The following is a 23,844-nucleotide window of genomic DNA, read 5'->3' as shown; positions in this document are numbered from 1 at the left end:
TGGCTGCAGAAGAAAGTCATTTGAGCTCATTGGAGAATGCAGGTGCCTCCAACCAATAGTCACAACATCTACTGGAAGATTAAGGAACATCTTTGCCTTCTGAGACTTCAGCAGGCATTGGCTCTGAACGTCAAAAATAACTGCTGTATTGATAAGGGCTGGAAAATGGCCTTTTAACATGGCAACTGTAACATCATCAGAAAACTGAACTCTGTACCTAAATACTACATCTTGTGTTCATTTTTGCTACGCTTGTATACGCACAGTTCTCCTGTATCTGATATTGGAAACTGCCCAAATACATAAACCAGAACATTTATAAAGATTTGTAGACATAGCTTGTCAGTCCAGCCATAGAAAGCTTGCATAGATGAACAGAAAGAAGGAATTTTTGAAAATTCCTTCTCTTCCTCCTCCTTTCATGCAGGCAATCTCTATTCTGTTTCAACCTTTGAGCAAACCTGCAAGGGGACAGAAGTGTTGAATCAAAAACTCCTTTTCCAGAAAGAGTGGCAAAGAACTTGACAATTTATGGAATAGGACACGTAGGTTGGTGGAACCTTTGTCCTAAACCATGAAAAACCATTTAAATTTATTTTAGTTTTTGAAGGATGGTGTATGGTTCAAACGGGGATGTATATGTCAGAGGGATTGTGACTGAAAATTCTGCAACAATTTCATGATGTAAAAGCAGCAGGGCACTTCAGGTTTGTAAAAATGTTGCACCTGGTGAGAAGGCAATATTGGTGACCAGAATATGTCAGGATGTGGAAACCTATGTCCAAGGGTGCACAACATGTACTATGGTGAAAAGAGGACGGGGAACCTATGGACTGTTACATCCACTTCCTATACCCTCATCAATATGTATTTCATAGTGGAGTTATCTGCAAATAAGAGAAAACCTGTCATATTGGTAAATTCAAACAAAAATCCACCAGTGATACCTTTATTGGCCAAGCAAAATGCACAATATATTTATTGCAAGCTTTAATATGATATGGAGAGGGCTAAAGATACCCTCCCCATACCATCTTAACTAACAGAAACAAAAAAATGCAGGTATCTTACTAACATCTCCAATTTTTTTCCGGTTTGGTTTGTAACATCTTGCCTGATGAAGAAGCCAGTAGAGCTTTGAAAGCTTGCAACAAGTATATTGTGCATTTCAGTTGGCCAATAAAGGTATCACTGTTTGGTGAGTTTTTGTTAGAATTTACTAAATGGCCAACACAGCTACCCCTGCATGTCATATGGATAGTGACTGATTTGTTTTTTAAACAAGCCCATGTTGTTAATTGTTGCCAACTGCCTTGTAGTTGGCAACTACCTTAAGGTAGTTTTTTGAAAGGAACTCAATTCACATTTTACTTTTGGAATGCCTTTTAAAAGCCACTAGGGGTTGAGTATAGCATATTATTCTCGGATGGCCAGAGGGCACAAATTATTCGTGCAATACCTTTGTTGTTAACATAAATTTTCAACAGGAGGATTGGCTCAGTTTACTCTCATTTGCAGAAGTCCGCACACAACAATTCCATGCATTAAATCACTGGTCATTGTCCCAGTGGTACCTCGGGATACGAAATACCCAGGTTACGAAATTTTCGGGATACGAAAAAATCCCATAGGAAAACATTGTTCCGGGTTACGAATGTTTTTTCGGGTTACGAAAAAACTTTTGGTGCTTTTTTCGGCTTTTTCGCACGGAATCGCGGCTTTTCCCCATTAGCGCCTATGGCAATTCGGCTTACGAAGGCTTTTCGGGTTACGAACGGTGCCACGGAACGAATTAATTTCGTAACCCGAGGCACCACTGTATTGGTGTGAGTTCAAACCATTTCCAAGCTCTGAAGTCAAGAAATCTGATTCAGTGCTTGGCAGAATGGGTGTATGACTGAGTCATCTGCCCCCACATTGTGTCAACATTGTAATATACCAAGGAGATATATTACAAAAGATATACTGACCAAAAGCAGGATTCCAACTGGGATTTTAAAGTAGGACAAACAGTGCTGTTTGTCGATCAAATTTTTGAGGAGCCAGCAGCCTTCCAAAAACCAAAATTTGAGACCATGTTAGAAAGACTTGTCAATGTGGTGACTGCTAAACTGATGTTACCTCAACATAGACTCATTCATTCTGTTTCATTTTAGTCTGCTGAAACAAGACAGTGGAATTGGGCCCATGGCACCAGATAGACCTGCCACTATCTTGAATGATGAAGACAAACATTTTGAGGTGTCAAGATTCTAGAGTCAAGGGTTCCCAAGGGCAAATTGCAGTATTTTGTACAATGGGAACACTTCTCACCAGGGCAGCAGCCATGGGTGGACTTCAAAGATGTATGGGCCTCTGCATTGGTGTGGAAATTTCACACATGCTATCCTGATAAATATGCACTATGCTTAATAATAAACACATACTGTATTGGTGTTGAAAAGGGTGGGGTGGATGTATATGTGGGGGAGAATGTCAGGATCATGGTCTTGTATTTGAATATGTGTGTATAAACATGGGATGATGGGGTATGCTAGCCTATTGGTGATGTTCGGGGATGAAAGCTTTTATAGTGGATTAATTGATTGGACTGTGTAATTGGAAAAAATTCTTCAGTGCTGACAACTACATTCTGTGATCGACTCTGCTTTCTAAATAAAACTTTTCTAAATCTGTGGAAGTCTTTATGTTCCTGGAGTGGACTTAGCCTGTACATTATAAAGTTATCAGAACAGATGAGAAACAGTGAGACAAACTGATTTAATATGTGTGGACCATTTTTATTTAATTAAATGCAAAGGTAACAAAAAATATCCAGTAGAACAATGTTAAAAACTTACATTGGTAATAAGGGAGAAAGCTTTTGTATCAATTAATTTCCAGGATGTAGTTAGGCCATCAGATACTGCAAAACAAAAACAAGCAGTCTTTCACCTATCAAATCATACATAGACATATTGTACATACAACATTCTTTTAGATGGGACCAGCAGTACTGTTGTGCTTGAAGGGAGTATGAAGCTCAGACTTTAAAGTAGCATAATTACTTGCCACTTACTTGCTTACTTGCTAATTAGCTTACTTGCTGTTCACCGCTATGATCTTTGGAATAGCGGTATATAAATAAAACAAATTAATTATTATTATTAATTTGGTTGATGGACTTAATCTTCATAAAGTGCTGTAGGAGTCAGCCCATTGCATTGCCTGGAGAACGGTGGGATTTGTTCACCACCACTACTTTCCGGGATGTTGTCACAAGATCCATGAATGTGTAAGAGAGCACAAGCAAGGCTGTTGGTGTGTTCAACCAATCATGCATCTTATATTTTTATACTATTTAACCCACTAATGTCTTTGTTTTTGCAGCCTTTCCTGTCTTCTGCTCAGTGCCAAGGAAAGTTGTTCTTTTGGACAGGGCAAGGAAAGAACTGGGGAAAGAGGCAGTGACAAAGCTTTTTCTCCACTAATATGTGAGCTTGCCTCTTCTGAGTGGATGAATGAAGCATACACCTATATTGTTTGATGGCTTCTGTAGAACTTCAAAGAGAAAGAGTTCAGCCCTATATGATTTCATTCAGACTTGAAGACCCACATTCTGATTATGGTTGGACTTTCAGATCTTCAGGGGAAGTCCTTCTTGCAGTATGTTTCATGGGGATGTGGGCGATCCCTACTAAAGGATTCACTTCCAGGGCTCTGGAAATTCTCTAGAAAGGGAGGGCAGGCTGATAGACCCTCACTGGAAGGACACCAGGTACGTTACATATTATTTTCTCCTGACAAGCTTTTGGTCCCAACAAGCTGTTAAGAAGAGACCTGTTATCAGTTGGGTATTACATTTTCCAAACTCATACCTTTTATGACTGTTTTAATTCTTCTTTTCAATATCGCTGTGAAGTATCTTGGTATCTATTAAATAGTTAATAGAAGGCTACCTCTTAATGCACAGTCTATAGAAGTCTATTTGATGGGATTTGACAAATAGAATTAGTGATGACATTACTTTTCTAGAATGATCATGCTGCAGTCCTCTGAGATGAGATGTGAATGGGAAGCAGTTTCTTAAGTGATTGAGACTTATCTTTCACACTGCTTCTGTCCCTAATTCAGAGATAAACTGCCACAACAAGCATTTACCCTTTTTATAGGAAAACCTGGGAACAGCAATACTTTCAGGAAGATATTTTAGGAAATCTACCCAAAAGATTTAGTAGGGTGGTGCCTTTACCAAACTAATTCCTAGCATTCTTTAGGGAAAGATTACTTGATTAAATGACTATAAAATGGGTTAGTTTTGTGAGCAGTGCTATTGGGCAATTGGGTTAGAAAATATGACTGCTTATGTTCAAAACACCAGTCTGTCAGAGTCTCCTAGAAAGGTGGTACAAAGAAAATATTTGTTTGATCTTTACTGCTCCTTATATAAGCAGCAGCACTGACTCACATCTGATAGCACCTTTAAAAATTTAAGTAGCCAAATACAGTTACTGCTAAGACTTCTCATTAAGATATTAGAAAATACCCATACAGTGGATGGCAAGTCTGTGTTGTCTCCAATGACAGCATGTGCACATGGCTGTGGCACCATTAGGTACAGCAGAACTTGAGCATCCGTGAGTTCTGGTAAGGGGGGGGGGGGGCTGGTCCAGAATGCATCCCCCACAAATACCAAGGTCCCACTGTATTGGTTTAAAGCATTTGTTTTAGGAAACTTCAATATCTGGATTACAAGCCTCCACAATTTGTGTTCATTCAAAAGAGAACAGAGTAAGCACATACTATTCAAACACTATGTCTTCTGTTTTTATGCATGAGGTCTTTTCAGTTCTAGGGCCCTCCTTTTAAGATTTATTATACACATACAGAGATTCATGAACAAAATCCTGTTAATGCAGGGCAGTTTGCAGTAAGTAGACCACTGATATAGCTGGGTAGCAGAAGTTTAAATGTTTTATTTCACAAGTATTGTTAAAAGGTTACTGTTTAAATGTTGTTAGTCACATATCTCCAACTGAGCACTTTGCAGCGTATTTAATTATATATAAGTTAAAAATTTAAAATAAAGGAAGTCTGTACATATTTGGATCTGGATACAGAGTCGCATCTCTTCATGAAATGAATTATTAGGCATGTGCTCTTTGATGCTTCCGAAGCCAGAGCTGAAGGGATACTTTAACCTTTCAGTCAACGATTGCAAAAGTTGTATGTAACATTCTGGACATAGTGAAGTGTGGAGGCCATTCTCCACACCAAGATTTTTGTGCTATGTGCACTCCAGTCTTCTCTTCTTCATTCCTTGGCTTTTCCTGTATGGACTGCGCTCAGCTAGAAAGATAAATAGTTTAGGAAATAAATTTTATTTTAAAAAGCTCTCATAAATTAAGAGCGTTTGCCTACTTTCATCTTCAGCCTTCAACAAAGTGAAGCAAGATCAGCAAATCATTCATTTATCTTGGGAGTTCAGCTTTGACAGCATTGAAAAACACTTCATTGGATGTATGTTGCATTTTGGAAATGATCAAATGCAAGTCAAAAGAAGCAGAAAGATTTGAGGCTGTCCACCTCTACACTCGACTTAGTGTACAGCTTAGAGCACTGATTCTCAAACTGGTCCTCCAGAGGCTTTGGGTTTCTTATCCCATAATCCCTAGCACTGGCCAAGCTGGCTAGGGCTTCGGGGAGTTGATGTCCAAAACCACTGAAACACTAAAGTCTGAGAACCAGTGGCTTAGAGGACTGTCTGTATAAGAGCAGTAACATAAAAGCTTTAAAGCACAACGTGCTCTACGTTCTTTCTGTTTTATAGTAAAAAAATGGAAAATATGTGTTGCTCTCCGACAAGCACACAAAAAGTACCCAGTTCCTGCAGCCAGATCCACTTGCTTCTCTACATCTTATGCAACATACCTGGTAAGTGAAGCCTGGGGCTCGTGGGACCATGCGACAGTGCAAGTTTTGCACAAGGTTTCTGATGGTTTGTTCTTTGTGGAGTCCTACTGCGAGTCATCATATGATACTGTCCAAGCGGTGTGCCCGAGTAATGGGTTGGTACATTTCCTGTATTATGACTGGTAATGCTGAGATCAGTAGCCTCCAAAGGCAAATCCCAGAGCTCAGGGTCATCTGGAATAAGTTAAACATTAATAGGGATGGCCCACCTATTGAGCATTCAGATCCACACCTGACTGCTATTGGGACTAGACTATTACAGAACCAGGTACAACCAGGGTGAGGTTAGACATTGTTATAGGAAACACAAGTGCTGAAACCTGAGATTTTTCACAATAAGTGGAGCTTAGGAGGTGTAATACTCATGGAACCACTGTTTCTTCCTCTATACTCTCCCTCTCCTTGAACATCCCCCCTCAGCTGGGATACTTTTTGGAATTCTCATTCAGCAGAAAAACAGATGTGTAGCAAGGTAACCTGGGAAAAGATGCATACTGCATGTTGGCCTACATGTGCCCACTAGCTGTTGCTTCACACAGAAAGGTAACACAGCCTGCACACACATTTTTCACTCACCTGCAAGGAACTCTTCTGTCACACTAGGCTCCAGTTGTGCTGAAGTGTGTTTCATGGCAGGGAGATTGCATTCTTCTGCACACAAATAAAAAGTTACCACTGCTGAGACAGACTGGAACTTTACCTGAGTTTATACTACTGACACAGGCAAATTTGTAGGAGAAACAAGACAGAATGGTGGAAATTTTGGCTTTTTTTGAAACTGGACAAGTGACATCATTAGAACCTATTCACCTCACAGGAAAAGAAGACGCTATATAATCAACTCATCTGCTTACCTTGTAATGCCATACCAACCAATGTGAAATTGGCTCAAGATGAGAAACACGGTTACAACAACAACAAAAAGTAACCAATAGTTGACCTTTCTAACTTAGTCTGGAAAAGGTAAATAATGCTCTGGATCCAGATTTCTTCACGTGTCGTTCTCTTTATCTCCATACATACAAATAAGTACCTCTGGATGTTATTGTTTATTGGGTCTCATGGCTAGTGATTAATATTTTTCTCTATTAACTAATCTGCTCGCTCAGTCAATAAATTGATATGCAATAGAATACTTGGCACTTTTTTCACAGAAGAAATCCATGTTAGTGCTTCATCAAAATAATCTGCAATGTAATGAATGGATACACTGCCAACCTAGCTGGGCAGCTTCAAATCTGATGTTTTCTACAGACACCTTTTCTTAAGAAGCATGCATATATATGTGGAAAACAGAAATGCACATGCAATTATTGGCAGTATAGCTTTTCTTCAAGAAGAGGTACAGTACTCCTATTAAGCATCACTGTCAGTCATCCAATATTTGTAAAGCAGTCTGCATAGATCTGTGTTTGGTTTTTCTATTTAAACTGTCTCTCCCTCCATGTCATCTTAGCATGCTCAGTCATCACCAGGGTTTGTTTTTTTTTTTGGCCTTGTTTTACATTTTGTGAAGCTTTTATGTGTATTTCTGTGCTGATGTGTGCCAGATTCTCAGTGACCTTGTCTTGGTCACAAAGGCAACTGAGACAAGGTAAGAAGTATCCTTCAATGTTACCTTAGTGTCGAGTTGATCTTGGGGTCCTTGAAGACTATCCATCTATCTATCTATCTATCTATCTATCTATCTATGGTATTTATACCCTGCCCTTCAGCCCTAAAGGCTATCAGAGCGGCTTACAATTACTATTTTTAATTAGACAGTTCCCTGCCCTCAGGCTTACAATCTAAAAGACACGACACAAAAGGAGAAGGGAATGGTTTCAGAATATTCTGAAACATTTAAGGAACACTAAGGGTACTACCCTGATGTCTTCTAGAAAACATTTTTGATAAAAGACTTGATTACTGAAAAAGGTTTTGATATATTTAAAGCATAACAATAGTTTTGTTTAGTGAACCTAGAGCAAGGTAGAGACCGCCCCTTTGGGGTGGCCTGCACCTGCCCCTTTCCCCGGAGGATTGGGGCCAGGGCAGCCATATCAGCAGCCCAGAGGCCCCAATCCAGTGCTTTTCCAGGCCACAGAGAAGCGGCAAAATGCTGCTTCCCTGTGGCCTGGAAAAGGGGTGTCCTTGGGGCTTCATGCCCTTGGACACCCTGGGAGCCAGAGCCATGGGAAAAAGGGGCCACTTGGCCCCTTTCTCCTTGGCATCGTTCCCGCAGCTGTTTGGTCACCAGAGGTGCGCACCCAGAAGGAGCTCCGTTTTGGAGCTCCTTCTCATGCCGTGCCCAGGCCGCCATAAGCAGTTTGGGACAGTGCAAAGACATCACACACACGGTGCTCCGTTTGAAAACGGCAAGTGCGTGACATCATCATGGCAGCCCCCGTGAGGACGAGAGGCCGCCATGATGATGCCCTCTTCACGTGCTAGGGTTGAGGGGCGTGTGGCTGCACCGCCCCGAGGCAACCCTAACACGTGACAAATGCATCACAAACGGACCGTCTGTTCCGGGCCTAAGCCACATATTTAAGGCATCATATTATGTTCAATTAAAAGTTTTCTGAGAAGCCATGCCATTAACTATGTCTCTTACAGTAACATATGAGAACAAAAATCACTTAATGAAAAACTACAGACCATAATAATCTAACCCACTTTATTTAAATTTGCTTTCCCTAATTAAAATTGACCTCTCTTGACTAAAACGCTATTCCTTAGCCTGATTACTTACTGATTAATTAAACTGAAATATACAGTCCTAAACAATCCCATGGTTATTTATTCACCCACCTCTCTTGCTTCCAGTTTGAATTTTTCATTTGTAGTGTGCTACATTTTTAAAATATATTTTTATTAATTTAAAAACATCAAATACAGTGTTATAGTGACCATACAAACCACAACAGACAATCCCACACAGTATTACATAATACCCCAGCATAGTTCCCCCATCCCCTCCACAGATGGAAAAGACATATGTAATGTGCTACATTTTTGAGGCGAACAGTTAAGAATAGATTAAAGTTTGTGTTAAGCCTTCCTTTTGACTAAAAACATCTACATCTAAAGAGAGTACTAATTTAATGTCTTGCTTTCAGCTGTTCCCCTTACAGTGATATGGGCTGCATCTGCACTGCAGAAATAACACAGTTTGATACCACTTTAACTACCATGGCTGAATGATAAATCCTGGGATTTGTAGTTTGTTGTAACATCAGCGTGCTGACAAAGATGAAACATCTCACAAAACTACAAATCCCAGAATTCCATCGCATTCAGCCATGACAGTTAAAGCCGTGTCAAACTGCATTATTTCTGCAGTGCAGATGAGGCCGGTTTACACAGAAGGAAGGAGTAGTCTGCCTATTCAGAGCTTAGTATATTACACCAGATGCAAATTCTTATTAACATTTTACCTTGATTTGTAGCTTTGCAAGCTGAAGTATCTGATTGGATTTGCTGTTTTTTCAGCATTTGTTGCCTGAACTGCTGCTGAAGTTGCTTCTGTCGTAGTTTCCGGTGGTACGTTGCATCACACTCCAAGGCCAGTGAGGCCCCGCTATGAAAAAAACACAAGCCAAGAGATGTTACCAGTATTGTCACATGCTCCAGTGACATCCATATCAGGAATACAGTGAATCTGTTCTGGATGTTATGCCCAACTTCTATAGAGCTATTCAAAGAGCTATTCAAAAAATAGGTTCAGCATCCTTGATAAACCCTGTGAAGTTTACCACAGTGGTCCAATGGGATTCTAATGGTGATTTTCACTCAAAGTACAAGTTGGATGCCCATATGCCTTGTTTACTCTCAGGCTCAAGGGCAGTAGTAGTTGCTGGTGTCCAAATGAATTTTTTGTTCTGAGAAGTCACCTGCCTCCTACTAGATGAAGAGCAAAGGACTCCAGTGTTGTGTAGCATTTTCTAGCAAACAAGTGAGCGAAGAATTCATGGAGTGAAAGTTCCATTTTTTGCAACAGAACATACAGTCTTAGTAACAGAAGTACATATTGTTAGGAAATGCATAATCTAGTAGTCAGAGCAATCTATATAAAAGAGCTTTGCTATTATCAATTTCTATAATATCTTTCATTCACATTTAGTATTTTACTGACGTCCAGAAGCAAATGGGAACAATTAAATCTTGATAAGGGAAAAGTGGAATTTAGGTTAATCTCTCTGTTTCTAGAATCTCTTTCATAGATTATAAGTGTCTTGTAGTGCATGTACATTAGGGAAAAATATTCCTGCAATTATTCTCTAGATGGTCACAATTCTAATTCACAGAGATCAATACTGCCAAAATCTTGTTTGAAAATCACATATTAAATCCCAGTTCAAAGCAGATCAGACATAATAGCTGCATTAAAGTTGAAGTGTAACTGCAGAACATATATTGTTAATTTTCAAAGTCTCCGAACACATGCCCATTGCAAAATGTGAACTGAAATCTGACCAGATCTCTAACCTGTTCTGTTGATCGTGTTCAGCAGTGTTCAGTGAAGAGTCCCACTGGTCAGATTTGCCAGGGGTGGTTGTGGACAACTGATGTTCACCTTCACCTGCCTTTTGCAAACAGCTACTGTATCTTGCTTTTTCTATTGCAGGTTCAAAGTCCTGTCGTTTAGCTTTACTCAAGTCAAAATCTGGAGGCATCTAGTAAAAAGAATGAAACAAAAAAATGTTCCATAACTAGAGACATTCAAGAAGTAATAAAGCATTTCACAGACTTCTCATCTACAAAGTTTCATTAAAAGACAAACTGCTTTCCTGGCAGAATTTGCCTAATTGCAAATTGCTCTATGCATTAAGAAAATGAAATTATTTGTGTTAACTTAAGGGAGTTTCACATGTGTACTTTATGGATCCTTTGGTTTCTGACAACAAAAGACTGAAAAAATGTAAAAAAAATCCTAGAGTTGGTAGCTTTTTGTATGGAAAGTAGAACTTTGCAGATAATAACATTGTTGAGAGTGCTTTAGAAATCAATTCAAGTGAACCTTTCATCGAAAGTGCAGTATTTTATCCAGCATGCAAGAGCAGAGTTTGCCATCTTGGGTGGCATACAAATTAAAGTGACGAATTGCATGGGCTGTGGTCAATGAAGAACAGAATGATGCAGGCTGGAATGATGAGAATGCAGAAGCTTAAATGATGATTCACTCGGGTGGGGCGGATGCAAAAGAATCCAGTTTGTAAGAGTGACTGGAGAATGAGTCAGTTTTTAAAAGAGGAAATATGAAGATGGTATGAATTACATGATTTCAATAAAAGCTTCCGTCATTTTAATTGCATGTTTCAAAAGGCTACATGTGCTGCTTTGAAAACAGAAAGTTAGGTAGAAAATAAAGATGATCCTGGATCTATAGTTCCTCTGAATTTTTACTACTCATCTTAAACATTCCCCTTGAATTTAACAGGCTTACAGAGCAATCCTGTCCATGCCTGCTCAGAAGTCCTACTGATTTCAAGGACGCTTGCTCCCAACAATTGCGTCAAGAATAGCTTTGCTCATACTTTGCCTTCTCCACATGGGGACCACAAAATACCAGCTGAATACCCAAGTAATTGCTTTGTTCCTCACTTGCCTTTGCCACAACATGATTACTGAAGGAGAAGGAAAACAACTGAGTTGTCAGTTTAAGGACCAATTCAATTAAGGGCCCTCTACCTTTTTAGGGGGCAAGACTTCAGTGAAGGGCTTCATTGCTGGTGACTGATGGAAAAAAATTGACCCAAAGATTAGTGATTCCCCCCATCTTTAAATAAAGAGGTTTTTGTTGCAGGAACTAAAGAACAACTATAAGCTGCTGAATCTTATACAGCAAGAGAAAAATCAATATATTTTATATTTGAAATGCACTATAGTTTCCTGTTTGGTTCTGAGTAAGCTTTAAAAAGGTGGCATACAAAATGGTTAAATAGAAGGCCAAATTCTGACATTTGGAGGTTCAGTTCCAACTGGCATTGGCGAGAGCTATGAAACAGAAAAGTATAAATCAGGGCACACACACATCAGACACACAATTACGTCAGGTGTGGACAACCAAGGCTCTGACATCAGCGGTCAAAGGAGAATGTATAGGTGTGTGATACAAAAATGTAAGTTACCTAATTTGTATACTCTATGCTCAATGCAGAATTTGGCAGTTTTAGTGCAGGATTTTAGGTTTCTTGGCTGAAAGCTGAACCATTTTATATAGTTGTTGGAAGCTTGAAGTAACACACCTGACGGGGAAGTTTATTCACTGACCGCAAGTAATCTTTGTCCAGGATGCAATTCCCAAGAGCATTTCCAAAGCACCTGATGGAAGATAGAGTTTGATGTTGTTTATAAAGTTCCATGTTTTTATAGCTCTTTTGGACTAGCTGTGCACAGGTCACCACTTACTTCAGTGCCCTCTTCAGTCCATCCGTAACAGCCTCTTTCCTTGCTTTTTCAAGTGATAAGGCCTTAGACTTCAAACCTTCACTTACTCCATAGCCAACATCTTCATGATATGCCCCATCCTGCAATGTGAGTAAACTATGTAAGAGCAACTATGTACTCCTTTGGCTGCAAGTCTTTCCAATGAGTCTTACTCTCCACTCTTATTTTCTAGAAAAGTAAGCCTAGTAGGGCATTGCAGCATCTTCAGTTTTTCTAGAATCTGCAGGGATTCTTATGAATCTAATGTGCAATATTGTTTTAAATTTTGGAGTCAGAGCCTCACTCCAGAAAATGGAAGGCAACTGCAGATGGAAATGGTAAGATAAACACATTACAATTTGTAATACTTGCAACTGCTAGAAAATCAGATCCCCAGATAAAATATTTTAAGCAAGGGTTTTCTTCTCCTTTATTATAACAATATCTTACTTTGTGTGAAAAATAAAACAGAAAATATGATCCTTGCCCACCACTCATAGGACTGATAACAATGATGGGGCATCTTTTTATCTGACAAGTCGCAATGCCTTCAATATTTATATGTCTTGCATACATTCAGTATTTATGTATAATATTTATGTGCTATTACCACTGTAAATTTACAGCATTATATAAATAATAATAATAATAATAATAATAATAATAATAATAATAATAATAATAATAATAATTCATTTAGTATCAATATCACTAAGATAACACCACCACCCCCAATTTACCTTAAGCTGGACTTTCACAAAGGCACAGACACCCACATAGAACCTGCCATTGTTTAGATCAACAAAATCTGTGCAAGGGCAGAAAAAAAATAATCAGTTGTACTAGTGACTACAAGGCTATTCAGATACTGATAAACTGGAAACGGCTTGGCAGGTGAAAACAATGAGAGTGCTCCCACAGACAGAATGTACCTTCCTATCTCTTCCTTTCAGAACTTGCAGCAGTTGAATTGCTTTCCTGCTATCTCCCCTCCCCATACTTGACAGCTCAAAGTAGGGGTGTGTGTGTGTACATCACACAAATGGCTACAGAAAAGCATATTGGGTTCCATCAACATTTATGTATATGTATGTAATGAACATGATCCCAACTAAAATGTTATACTGTAGAAAGAAAAGAAAAAAATGGCAGATTAGCTTACTCTCAGATTCCCCAGCTTGGCTGTATGTAAAAAGGATCTTGAGAGACTATTCTGCACCAAGACTTTGTTTGGAGCACTCTGCTGTTTCAGGCATTTTAAGAATGATGTAGACATGTTGAAATCAGTTCAGAAGAAGGCAATGAAGATGGCTACCAGGACAGAAAGCAGGGTTTAAGAGGGAAAGGCTGAAGCGACAGCTATGTTTAGCTTGCAGAAGAGAAAACTCAAGAGAGGCAAGATGGCAACCTATTTCATTTAGTATCAGTCTCACTAAGATAATGCCCCCCCCCCCACATAATTTACCTTAAATTGGACTTTCACAAAGGCACAGACACCCACATAGAACTTGCCATTAGCCGCTCTGAGAGCCTTTGTGGCTGAAGAGCAGGGTATAAATACAGTAAACAAACAAATTACAGGAGCAGAGTTAATGGACTTATGTTATAGAAAGGAAAACAAAATAATGGTCCATAGACTGAAAACATTCAATGTACATCCCTGAGAAAGATGATATCAGGAATTGTAGGAACCACTGGATTATTGCACTGATCTCCCACAAAAGTGAAGTGATTCTTAGGGCTGCTTTCCAGTCCAAGGTTGTCCAACTTTCTAAAATAATACTTTTTTGCCAAAACTGTAGCAGTGCCTCTGAGGTTTTGGGTATCGGGGGGGCACTTTTTGGGCCAACATTTTTTTTAATAAAAAATTTAGGGAAGGCATGGTTCCTCAAGATCTCAAGGAAGGCCAATGGAGCCTTCAAACCACAGGCAGTTGGCCATTCCTGGTCTAAATATTAAGTTCTTAATTTAGATAATAGGTAGCTGTTGAAGAGTAATAGCAGAAAGAACAGTAAAAGGGACAAGAGATCACTTGGCAGGAACTGCCACAGGACTCAGAACATGAGTGTGCAGAGTGGATATTGTTAGAGGGATGTTTTACAGGAAAATTTAGCTGCAGAGAAAATGAGACCAGCAATGAAGGTAGGTGTTTGGAAGAAGTACAGAACATGATGTCATTATTAGGGGCTAGCAGATGGATGCAATACTTAATCATTGCACTTGTGGGGGAGACAGAACGATCGTATAAATGAGCTAACTTGATTTGAGATATGCAAATATTAAGTGGTGCACCAAGGTCATATCTCCCCTATTAGCCATTGCTGACACAGCCAACTCACACCATTTCTTAGCTAGAGAAGTGGTCTTCTGCTTCAAGCTGCTATTTCAGAACCTTCCTGAAGAATCAGCTTCCATGAAGCAGGGTGGTGGCAAAGGGCAATTCTTGCAAATTCTACCTTTGGCTCCCACATGCCATTGAGGAAGCTATCAGCAAAGTTTGCTAACCAATCTTCTTTATGGAAGCTATGAGCAACATTCCAGTATATATAACCCTGTTAACCCCAACCACCTGGAGTAAGTTATTAGTGCTCACCAACATTCTGCTGAGTGACAGAATGAGCCCAGCCATTGTAACCAAACATTTCATTGGCCAGACTGATAACCCTGTGTCCTTCAATGTAACAAACCTGAAAAGCAGAAAGACAGGAAATATTATTCTGCTGAAGTATATTTTGATTCTACTCCAATATTACAAGGTAATGTATGAACAGAATCCATATATAACATATAATAGATAATATCCACTTAAAAATTAATCCATGCATTGTTGTAAAGGATGCATATATTTGCATCTTTATAATATTACCTGGGTAAATGGGCTGCGCATTGAACTACAACTTTGGAGACTAGGGTTTGAATACCCACTGTACTACAGAAACCCACTGGGTGACCTTGAGCAAGTCACATCATCTCAGCCTCAGAAGGAGGCAAAGGCAAACTCCCTCTGAACAAATCTTGCCACCAAAATGCCATGATAGGTTTGTTTTATGGTTCACACCATAAGTTGGAAATGACTTGAAGAGACACAACAAGAAGTTACTATGGTTAGATGTATTTTACATTTGATTGATTTTTCTACTAATATCTCTCTCTTTCATTTTTAATCTACTTGGTCAAATCACCATCTCATTACACTGAGACAGAATCTAAAATTACTCTTGTTACATTATATTTAGCATGTCAGAATCATAGCAGCAGAAAAAAAGGAGTACACAAAATATATTGGTGTCTAATAATTATATTGTGCTCTCCACAGCTACCAAAATTAGTTTAATGCAAGCTGTGTATCAGATATTAACTGATTCAAGCAAGAATATGGAATATCTGCAGGGCAGGAGAGAGACACTAAGTATTGTATCATATATAAAAACTAGTACATTAGATCTTCAAAAATGCTTTGCAAGTATATCACAAATGATCAGAACTGTGCATCACCGATCTAGTTATGCCATATATCATACTAATCTACCATATATACTTGACTATAAGTTGACCTCATGTATAAGTCAAGGGCAAGTTTTGGGGTAAAAATTATGTATTTTGACATGACCTGTGGTTAGGCTAAGTATAAAACTTGGAGGCTCCTTCAGTGTGTGAATGCGAGGGGCAAGAGGGAAGCAGCAATCAATACGAGGATTCAGTGTTTCAGCTTTCACTCCCGAGACAGAGAAGTGTGACTGTGAAACAAACAGCAATCTATTCATCATCAAGGACTCTATCTGCTTGGCTCAGAACAGAAACTGCATGGAGAAATCTGAAAGAGCTGCTATCACATTGCCATACTGACCTGTAAATAAGTCAACCTAGCATTTTGGGGTCAATTTTTGGGCATAAATTTTTAGACTTATAGACAAGTATACGTATATGAAATATCTTTACATCCCTAGGCAGCAATGAGAAAGCCACTTTGAGATGACAGAATTATGATGAACCAAGTACACCCTCCACTCCAAAGAGGAAAACCAGCAAACCTAGCAGAGCTCCTGGTATTTTTGCAGATGGACACCATCTTGCCTTTGATAAGGTTCAAGAGGTCAAAAAATAGTATTTGGCAGGCTGGATCTACACTGGGAGGACCAGTCCCTATGATCTCACTATAGGGAATGTGTTGTCTGAGGAAGGTGACAGCAACATGTTTTCCAAAGGTTTGGCTAAATATGATGAATTATCCATGTCTGGCAAATTGGTTCTCTGATGTCAACATAAAGAAACTGAAGATTCTGTATATACACTTTTGTACCTTCTGTCCCCCTCCAGCTTGCCGGCTGCTGATGTATTCTGGGCCTAGTCTCTGTCGCAGGGCAGCCTGAATGGCCTGGTACTCATCTGCTGTATACTGACACTTAAGCCAAAAAGACATTGAAAGAGTTGAGACAAATAACTTCATTTTTTTAAATTTTCCTGGTTTCTACTTATTATTTAATTCACTCACTTTTATCATACTGCACCATTAGTTGTATTTCTAAGGATATAATCAATAAGGAGAGAAGAGGTGTGGTGTTTTAGTTTCAGCACTGAAATAGACCTTGGTAGGTCAGGGTTTGAATTCCAGCTCAGCCACAGAGACCCACTTTGGGCAATTCACTCTCTCTTATCCTCAAAGGAAGACAATGTCAAACCTCTCAATAGGAAACATGAAAGAGCAATACCTTTATATAAAACAGACAAAGGTACATCATGCAAGCTTTCAAAGCTCCACCGATTTCTTAATCAGGCAAAAGATGTTAAAAATAATACATAAGAAAAGTGATAGTGTTGGAGTCACAGGCCTACAATTTGTATCAGATGCTGTTCCTACTGTAGTTTGGTTGGTTTGGAGGGATCTTAGTGCAGGCAGACTCCAAGAGTCCTGTGACTAACACTGTCACTTTCCCCCTGTATCATTTTAATATCCTTTTAAGCTTCGAAAGCTTGCATGATGTACGTTGTACTTTGGTTAGCCAGTAAAAGTGTAAATTTTGTTTTACTCCTCCAATTCACTCCTCTATTATCTTCCCAAACATCCTCTGACTAAAGAAAACCCTACAACAGAATTTCTATGTCAAGAGGTGACTTCAAGGCACATAACAACAAATCAATAAGGAATTACTGTATTGTGTTTCACAAGGTAGCTCCCTTAATGTGATAATTATTAAAATTATATTCATTGTTTTTACTGCCAAAAAATGGTGTGTGGCATGAATTTCATAGAATCATAGAATCATAGTTGGAAGAGACTGCAAGGGCCATCCAGTCCAACCCCCTGCCATGCAGGAAATCCAAATCAAAGCATTCCCAACAGATGGCCATCCAGCCTCTGTTTAAAGACCTCCAAGGACACTCCACTACACTCCAAGGGTAGCCACTGTTCCACTGTCGAACATCTGCATTCTCTCAAGTATAATTACAGCAAATCAAAAGAAAAAGTCAACTATATTATCCTACCATCAGTTCCCAAATAGCTGCTAAATGAACAAATCAAGCACAGTTGGATCTCCATATCTGCGGGCTTGCCATCTGTGGATTTGAGCATCTGCCAATGGCAAGACATGTTGTCTTCAATGGCCACCTGTGTACACGGTTGCACTAGCAGATGCGCATATGTCATGCCGCCATTAGGGAGAACAGGGCCTGAGGTCCTGCAGGTGTTTTTTATCCGCTGGGTGGGGCAAGGATCCGGAACGGATCCCTTGCGGATACAGTGGTCTGACTATACATTTTAGAAATCTTCTATTATAGTGGAGGGAAGAACCAATAGATGAGTAACAAAAGTCCGAAATCACTCTTTGTAAAGGAGACTTTGTAAATCCTGCTAGTTTCTGAGTTTAGGTTAAGAGAATTCGATACACTCAAAACACAGTGGGAGCCTTCCATAAGGACTGTTTTGCATCCAACTGGATCCAATCCAGGCTTGCTCCCACCAAACTTAGGGCCCATACAGACAGGCCAAAATACAGCTGCTTCAGGTCACTTTGGAAGTATGCCATTTAAACGATGCATGCTTCCTAAGAGGCCAAAAGTTGTGCCAAAGCTGTGGTCCAGTCCTTAGGACTGGAGTGTGGTTTTGTCATGGCTTCTGGCTTCTTAGGACGCATGCATCATTTAAACAGCATACTTTCAAAGTGACCTGAAGCAGCTTTATTTTGGCCTGTCTGTATGGGCCCTTAGATTAAGTAAACATTCAAAAAGTGAACTGTGGTTTGTTTAAAAGTGGAGTCATACAATCTCTTTACAACTGTATAAAACAAGGGGAAATGGTAATGTGTGAGGCTAATTTCAAATTATGGAAGATTATGACTCCTATTACATTTAAACTGGGCTATTAGTCCCAATAAATTTCACAGGACAAAAGGAACAAAAGACATCACTCCCAGACACACAAATCTCACACTATTCCGAAGGAGACAATACAGACCTGTCCAAAGCACATATTGGAGGTAGTACTGTTGTTGCTGATTCTGTCTCTTGTCATTTCACTTCTGGACATTCCTAGAAAAAGAGGAGGAATAAAAGGATAAAAAAGGGGCAAATGCCTGCAAGGAAAAAGTCAGAAAAGCTAATGCTCAAAATGAGCTAGAAGCTTAAAAATATTTTTAAGGGAGGTTTTTAAAGCTATGTTTGAAGCAAGAGAAGGAATATGGAAATGGTAGGGTGACTGCATAGAGAAGATGGTTAAACGCTAACAGAGGACAGAGAGAGCACTGAATTAACACTGAATTATTTAATACCTTCTTTGCCTTAGTTTGCTTCCAAAAGAAAAACAGTTCTCTAACTGGTAAAAATAGAATAAACCCAGCCTTGAACTACAACCCAGAATAAGTAAAGTAGTAGTCAAACATCCAGCTCCTCTAAATGAATTTAAGTATCCAGGGCCAGATAAACTGCATCCGAGAGTACAAAAGTAACTTGCAGATGTTATCTCAGGGCTGCTCTTATAAACTTTGAGAATTCTTGGAGGACAGGAGAAATCCCAGCAGATAGGAGGGCAAATGTTATCTCCATCTTCAAAAAGGGCAAAAAAGAGGACCCAAACAACTACCAACTGGTCAGCTTGACATCAATACCAGGAAAAGTTCTAGAACAGTCAGTCTATGCACATTCAGAAAGGAATATTGTGATTAGTAAGAGACAGCAAAGGTTTCTCAAAAATAATTACTACCCAACTAACCTTCTCTCTTTTCCCCCTCCACATAGAATATGTATCATTCAATAAATGGCTTTTTAAAAAATTGCTTGAGTGTAACCCAAATGTAGTGGTATTCAGATACTTGCTAAAATCTCAGAGAAAGTAAAGAAACATTTATTTACTGATGTAATCAATGTATTTTTAGAACATTGTCACACAACAGCTGCTCATTTTCATGTAGCTAATCAAGATTATTGCTTCCCTGAAAAAAAGGGAAAGTAGTTACTGGAAGCTGCCTTCATGTGCTAGCAAAAGCATTAATGGAAAGGACTATACTATTTAAAAGGGAAGGGAATACTTGTCAACAGAACCTACAGGGAAAAAATAGAAGAAAAAGGTTCAAATAGCAGTTGATTTATAAATTTTATCTACATTTTTATTTTATTTTAGATTAAGCACAAAGGAAAACAGAGCACAAACTGGAATACTGCCATTTTGTTTAAATAACAAAGAAAAATATTGGTAGTTTACTGTAATTCTGAATTCCCTTCCTAATAATTCTAGAAAGGAATTTGTATATTACACAGCAGTTGCACACGGGGTTCACGTTTTTTATTGAGCTAACTGTATTAATATTTATTAATATAATTCCTTAATGGGTTGCAAAAGTAGCGCGCTTTGCATGGTCATAGGCAGGTGAGCATGATGGCCTAGAGTTGAAAATTTAATTGGTGGGCTTTGGAACAGTTCCATAGAGTTTATTAAACCTGAATTTTTTGTTACATTAATTCTTTTTTCTTCTTAATAATAATAATGATAATAATAATTTATTTATTTATAGCCCACCCAATCACAAGGAATCCAGGCGGGTTATAGCAATAAAAATACTGAGAATATAATATAATAAAATACAATAAAATAAGATATAAGAGAGTGACGTAAGTCACAGAATTCACAGCTAGACCTGATGGAACTGGGCCTATCTTTTTCACTCCCTCACAGGTCTGATGATGACAATTGGCACAGAAGGAGGGCTCTTCTTCTTGAAGCAAGAATTTAATTTTAATTAATTTTAATTTAATACTTCTCATTAAATTTAAGAGAAGAATTGGTGGACAGAGTGACGTGAGTCACAGTAAATGGTAGGGAAGGCCTGCCGGAAAAGATCCGTCTTAAGAGCCTTCTTAAAGGCTGTAAGAGTACAAATGTGACGGATCTCCTTTGGCAGGTCGTTCCATAGCTTTGAAGCAGTAGTGGAGAAGGCCCTCTGGGTAACTGAGGTTACCGGTAGTCTAGATTTTTTTGGCTGAAGTAGATTCTTCCCCGAGGGCCTTAGAGTGTGGGATGGACAGTATGGAAGAAGGCGTTCCCTTAAGTATTTTGGACCCAAGCCATGTAGGGCTTTAAAGGTAATCACCAACACCTTGCATATTGCCTGGAAACTCATTGGCAGCCAGTGCAGGGATTTCAAAACCGTTGTTATGTGATCGTTACGAGAAGTACCTGTAATTAACCTGGCTGCCATATTTTGTTCAAACTTAAGTTTCTGAACTTGGCATGAGAGTAGCCCCATGTAGAAGTCCAATTGAGAGGTGACCAGCGCATGGACTCTTGTTTCCAGGTCTCCCGGTTCCAGGAAGGGGCGCAGCTGGCATATCAGCCGAAGCTGATAACAAGTGCTCCTGACTGTCGCATCCACCTGAGCTGTCAGGTGAAGAGATGAGTCGAGGAGAACGCCCAAGCTGCAGATAGAGGCTTTCAGGGGAAGTGTGACCCCATCCAGAACTGGCTGACATAACTCCATATCTGGGCTCGGGTTTCCTATAACGAGTACCTCCATCTTACCTGCATTCAGCTTGAGTCGGTTTTCCTTCATCCAGTCCATTACTGCCCCAAGACAGGCATTCAGAGGGGAGATGCCATCCTTAGCCACTGCATCAGTCCACGACATAGAGAAATATATTTGGATGTCATCAGCGTACTGATAACATCCTGCCCCATGTCTCCGGATGATTTCTTCCAGTGGCTTCATGTAAATGTTAAACAGCATAGGAAACAATATTGCACCTTGGGGGACACCAAATTTTAGCTCTCTTTTAGAAGAGCAACTGTCTCCCAGCATCACCATCTGGAATCTGCCCTAGAGATAGGACTGGGACCACTGTAGAACAGTGCCTCCGATACCCAACTCTCTCAGTGATACTCCTGATACAGTGTGTTTGTAAATTAAGAGTTATAAACCAATCTCTGAAACAAGTGCCAAAATAAGAAAGTGGAAAGATTTGGCAAATACAGCTTCAGCTGATGATTTTATACACACACAAATTCTGAAGCTTCTTGAACAATTATTGGGCTGTTTCCCAGAAGAAATAAAAGCTGTTTGTGGAATATTTATGATGAAGGGACTACCACATCCTTACACTTGCTTTCCTTTTTGACACATTGTTTCAGAAACTACTAGGCTAACGGGAAATACAGTACTGATTAAGCAGTTGTCGTTAGTTACATTACTAATAGGAGGACCATGGCATTATTTTAAACGAAGGCTTTGTTAAAAAACCATAAGTGAAATTATAGTTTCGTTGATGCTCTTCTCTTGCAGTTTCCCCATAGTTTAGGACAATCTATAAGAAAGGATGTAAAGGGGGAAATACCACTTCCGTCCCTCCTTCTCCTTCTCTGGACCTTTCCCAACTGATTCCCAGGCGCTGGAGGAGAGGTCTTAACATCGGATTGAGAAAGGAACAAGGAGATTTAAATGGAGAACTGTTTCCATAGGAAGCCAGTGCTTGCAAAGCAGAGCAAGAGAGAAGCATGTGGATCTCCATGGAGAGGTTTTCCCTTTGGAAGCAAAGGCTTGCAAAATGGACTTCAGGGGGAAGGAAGCGGTGTTCAGTGGAGGCTGGGGCATCAGACCTGCTTGCCTTAGGGCCCTTCCAAACCCGACTGATGGACTGACCCTTATATAAGTCTACCCCAAAATGGTAGGGGCAACTTTGGGGAATAAATTTCTTGAGTTATTGCTGAGCATATACTGAAAGTTCATTTTTCAAACACATGCATTTCCTAAATGAATATACAGAACAAACCATCAGAACATAAAGAAAGTGTGCAAGTAAAGGAGGAGAATAAGGTAAACACGCAGCCATGGAGACTGTCTGCTGTCTGTGCTTCCTCTCCATTGACAGAGAAGGCCCTGAAGACACTGCTATTTAGCCCCACCTATTAAATCAACACAGAGGTAAATGTCATTTTTAAATAGGTCTACTCTAGTCAAGAATTCAGACCAGAGGCTGAGACCAAAGCACTATGGAATTCTGGGAACTGCAGTCTGTTGTAGCACCAGAGCTACAACTCCCAGAATTCCATAGCACTGAGCCATGGCAGTTAAAGGGCCAGAATACACTGCAGAAATGATCCAGTTTGAGAGCGCTTTAACTGCCCCGGTTCAGTGCCAGGGAATCCTGGGAACTGCAGTTTATTGGGCCACCAGAGATCTCTGACAGAGAAGGCTAAATCTCTCACAAAACTACAGTAGTTCCATAGACTTGAGCCAGAAAAGAGTTAAAAGCGGGGCCAAACCGGGTTATTTTTCCAGTGTGGATGCAGCCTTTGCGAGTTCCGTCCTCGGTTACCTCAGAAGGAGCGAAGAGCAAGCAAAACTCCCTCGCCTTCCTTTTGAAAACGATGCCTACGGCGAGCCAAACGGGACAAACTTCCCGCCGGTAACAAGCGCGCATGCCCTCCCCCGCAGCCTCGAGCAGGAGCCAGTGGGCGGGGCCTCGGCGCGTATGAGACTAAAATCGGAATCCGGCGGGACGTATCGCCCAGTCGCCCAACGAAAGAGGCGGGACGATGTTTTCAAGAGCGGACGCCGATTGGTCTGAAGTGAGCAAAAGGGGCGGGGCAATGGTTAGGCTCCTAAAATGATTGGCAGGCCTGGTGGGTGGAGCCTAGATGGACGACGGAGCGGGAAGGGAGAAGGGAGGGCCGAGGCGATAATAGCGTAAGTCTGGAATGATGTAACCGATGGGCGGGGCAGAAGGGGAAGGGGCGGAACGTTAAAACGTGAGGCGCGGCTGGCAGGCAGGCAGGCAAAGTCAAGGCACGCGCCGAGAAGAAGGCGGGGTTTGGCTCGGCTCGCGCGCCGGGGTGGGAAGGGGCGGGGCTTGAGCGAGGCTCTTCTCTGAAAGGGAGGTGCCTCAGCTTGAGCCGGACGAAAGAGGCGGAACGAAGTCTCTAAGAGTGAACGCCTATTGGATTTTCAGGTGAGCGAGAGGGCGGGGCAAATGGGGAGGCTCTTAAAGTGATTGGCT

The 23,844-nt window shown here is 40.2% G+C and overlaps 1 protein-coding gene across 7 annotated transcripts; it reads right to left on the bottom strand.

The window, feature by feature from the left end:
- Nucleotides 1-5: 5 nt before the first annotated feature.
- RAD52 (RAD52 homolog, DNA repair protein) lies at nt 6-23,312 on the bottom strand. Of its 7 annotated transcripts, none has more exons than XM_042468898.1 (13): nt 23,111-23,312; nt 18,818-18,891; nt 16,664-16,765; nt 14,957-15,050; nt 13,104-13,171; nt 12,346-12,464; nt 12,183-12,258; nt 10,423-10,610; nt 9,372-9,514; nt 6,529-6,603; nt 5,911-6,126; nt 2,841-2,905; nt 6-461 (listed from the first exon to the last, which is right to left on the bottom strand). In XM_042468898.1, exons 2-13 carry the CDS (start codon nt 18,887-18,889, stop codon nt 435-437), a joined length of 1,245 nt encoding a protein of 414 aa, XP_042324832.1. In that variant the 5' UTR covers nt 18,890-18,891; nt 23,111-23,312; the 3' UTR covers nt 6-434. The 7 variants fall into 7 exon arrangements, with proteins under 7 accessions (XP_042324832.1, XP_042324831.1, XP_042324829.1 ...); XM_042468897.1 differs by having other exon boundaries at nt 23,164-23,312; XM_042468895.1 differs by lacking the exon at nt 23,111-23,312 and adding an exon at nt 21,374-21,411.
- Nucleotides 23,313-23,844: the final 532 nt, after the last annotated feature.

This window comes from Sceloporus undulatus, chromosome 5, assembly GCF_019175285.1.
Source record: "Sceloporus undulatus isolate JIND9_A2432 ecotype Alabama chromosome 5, SceUnd_v1.1, whole genome shotgun sequence".
NCBI classification, from domain to species: domain Eukaryota; kingdom Metazoa; phylum Chordata; class Lepidosauria; order Squamata; family Phrynosomatidae; genus Sceloporus; species Sceloporus undulatus.
The sequence above is the reverse complement of the archived record's forward strand: the minus strand, read 5'-3'. Positions and strand labels throughout refer to the sequence as shown.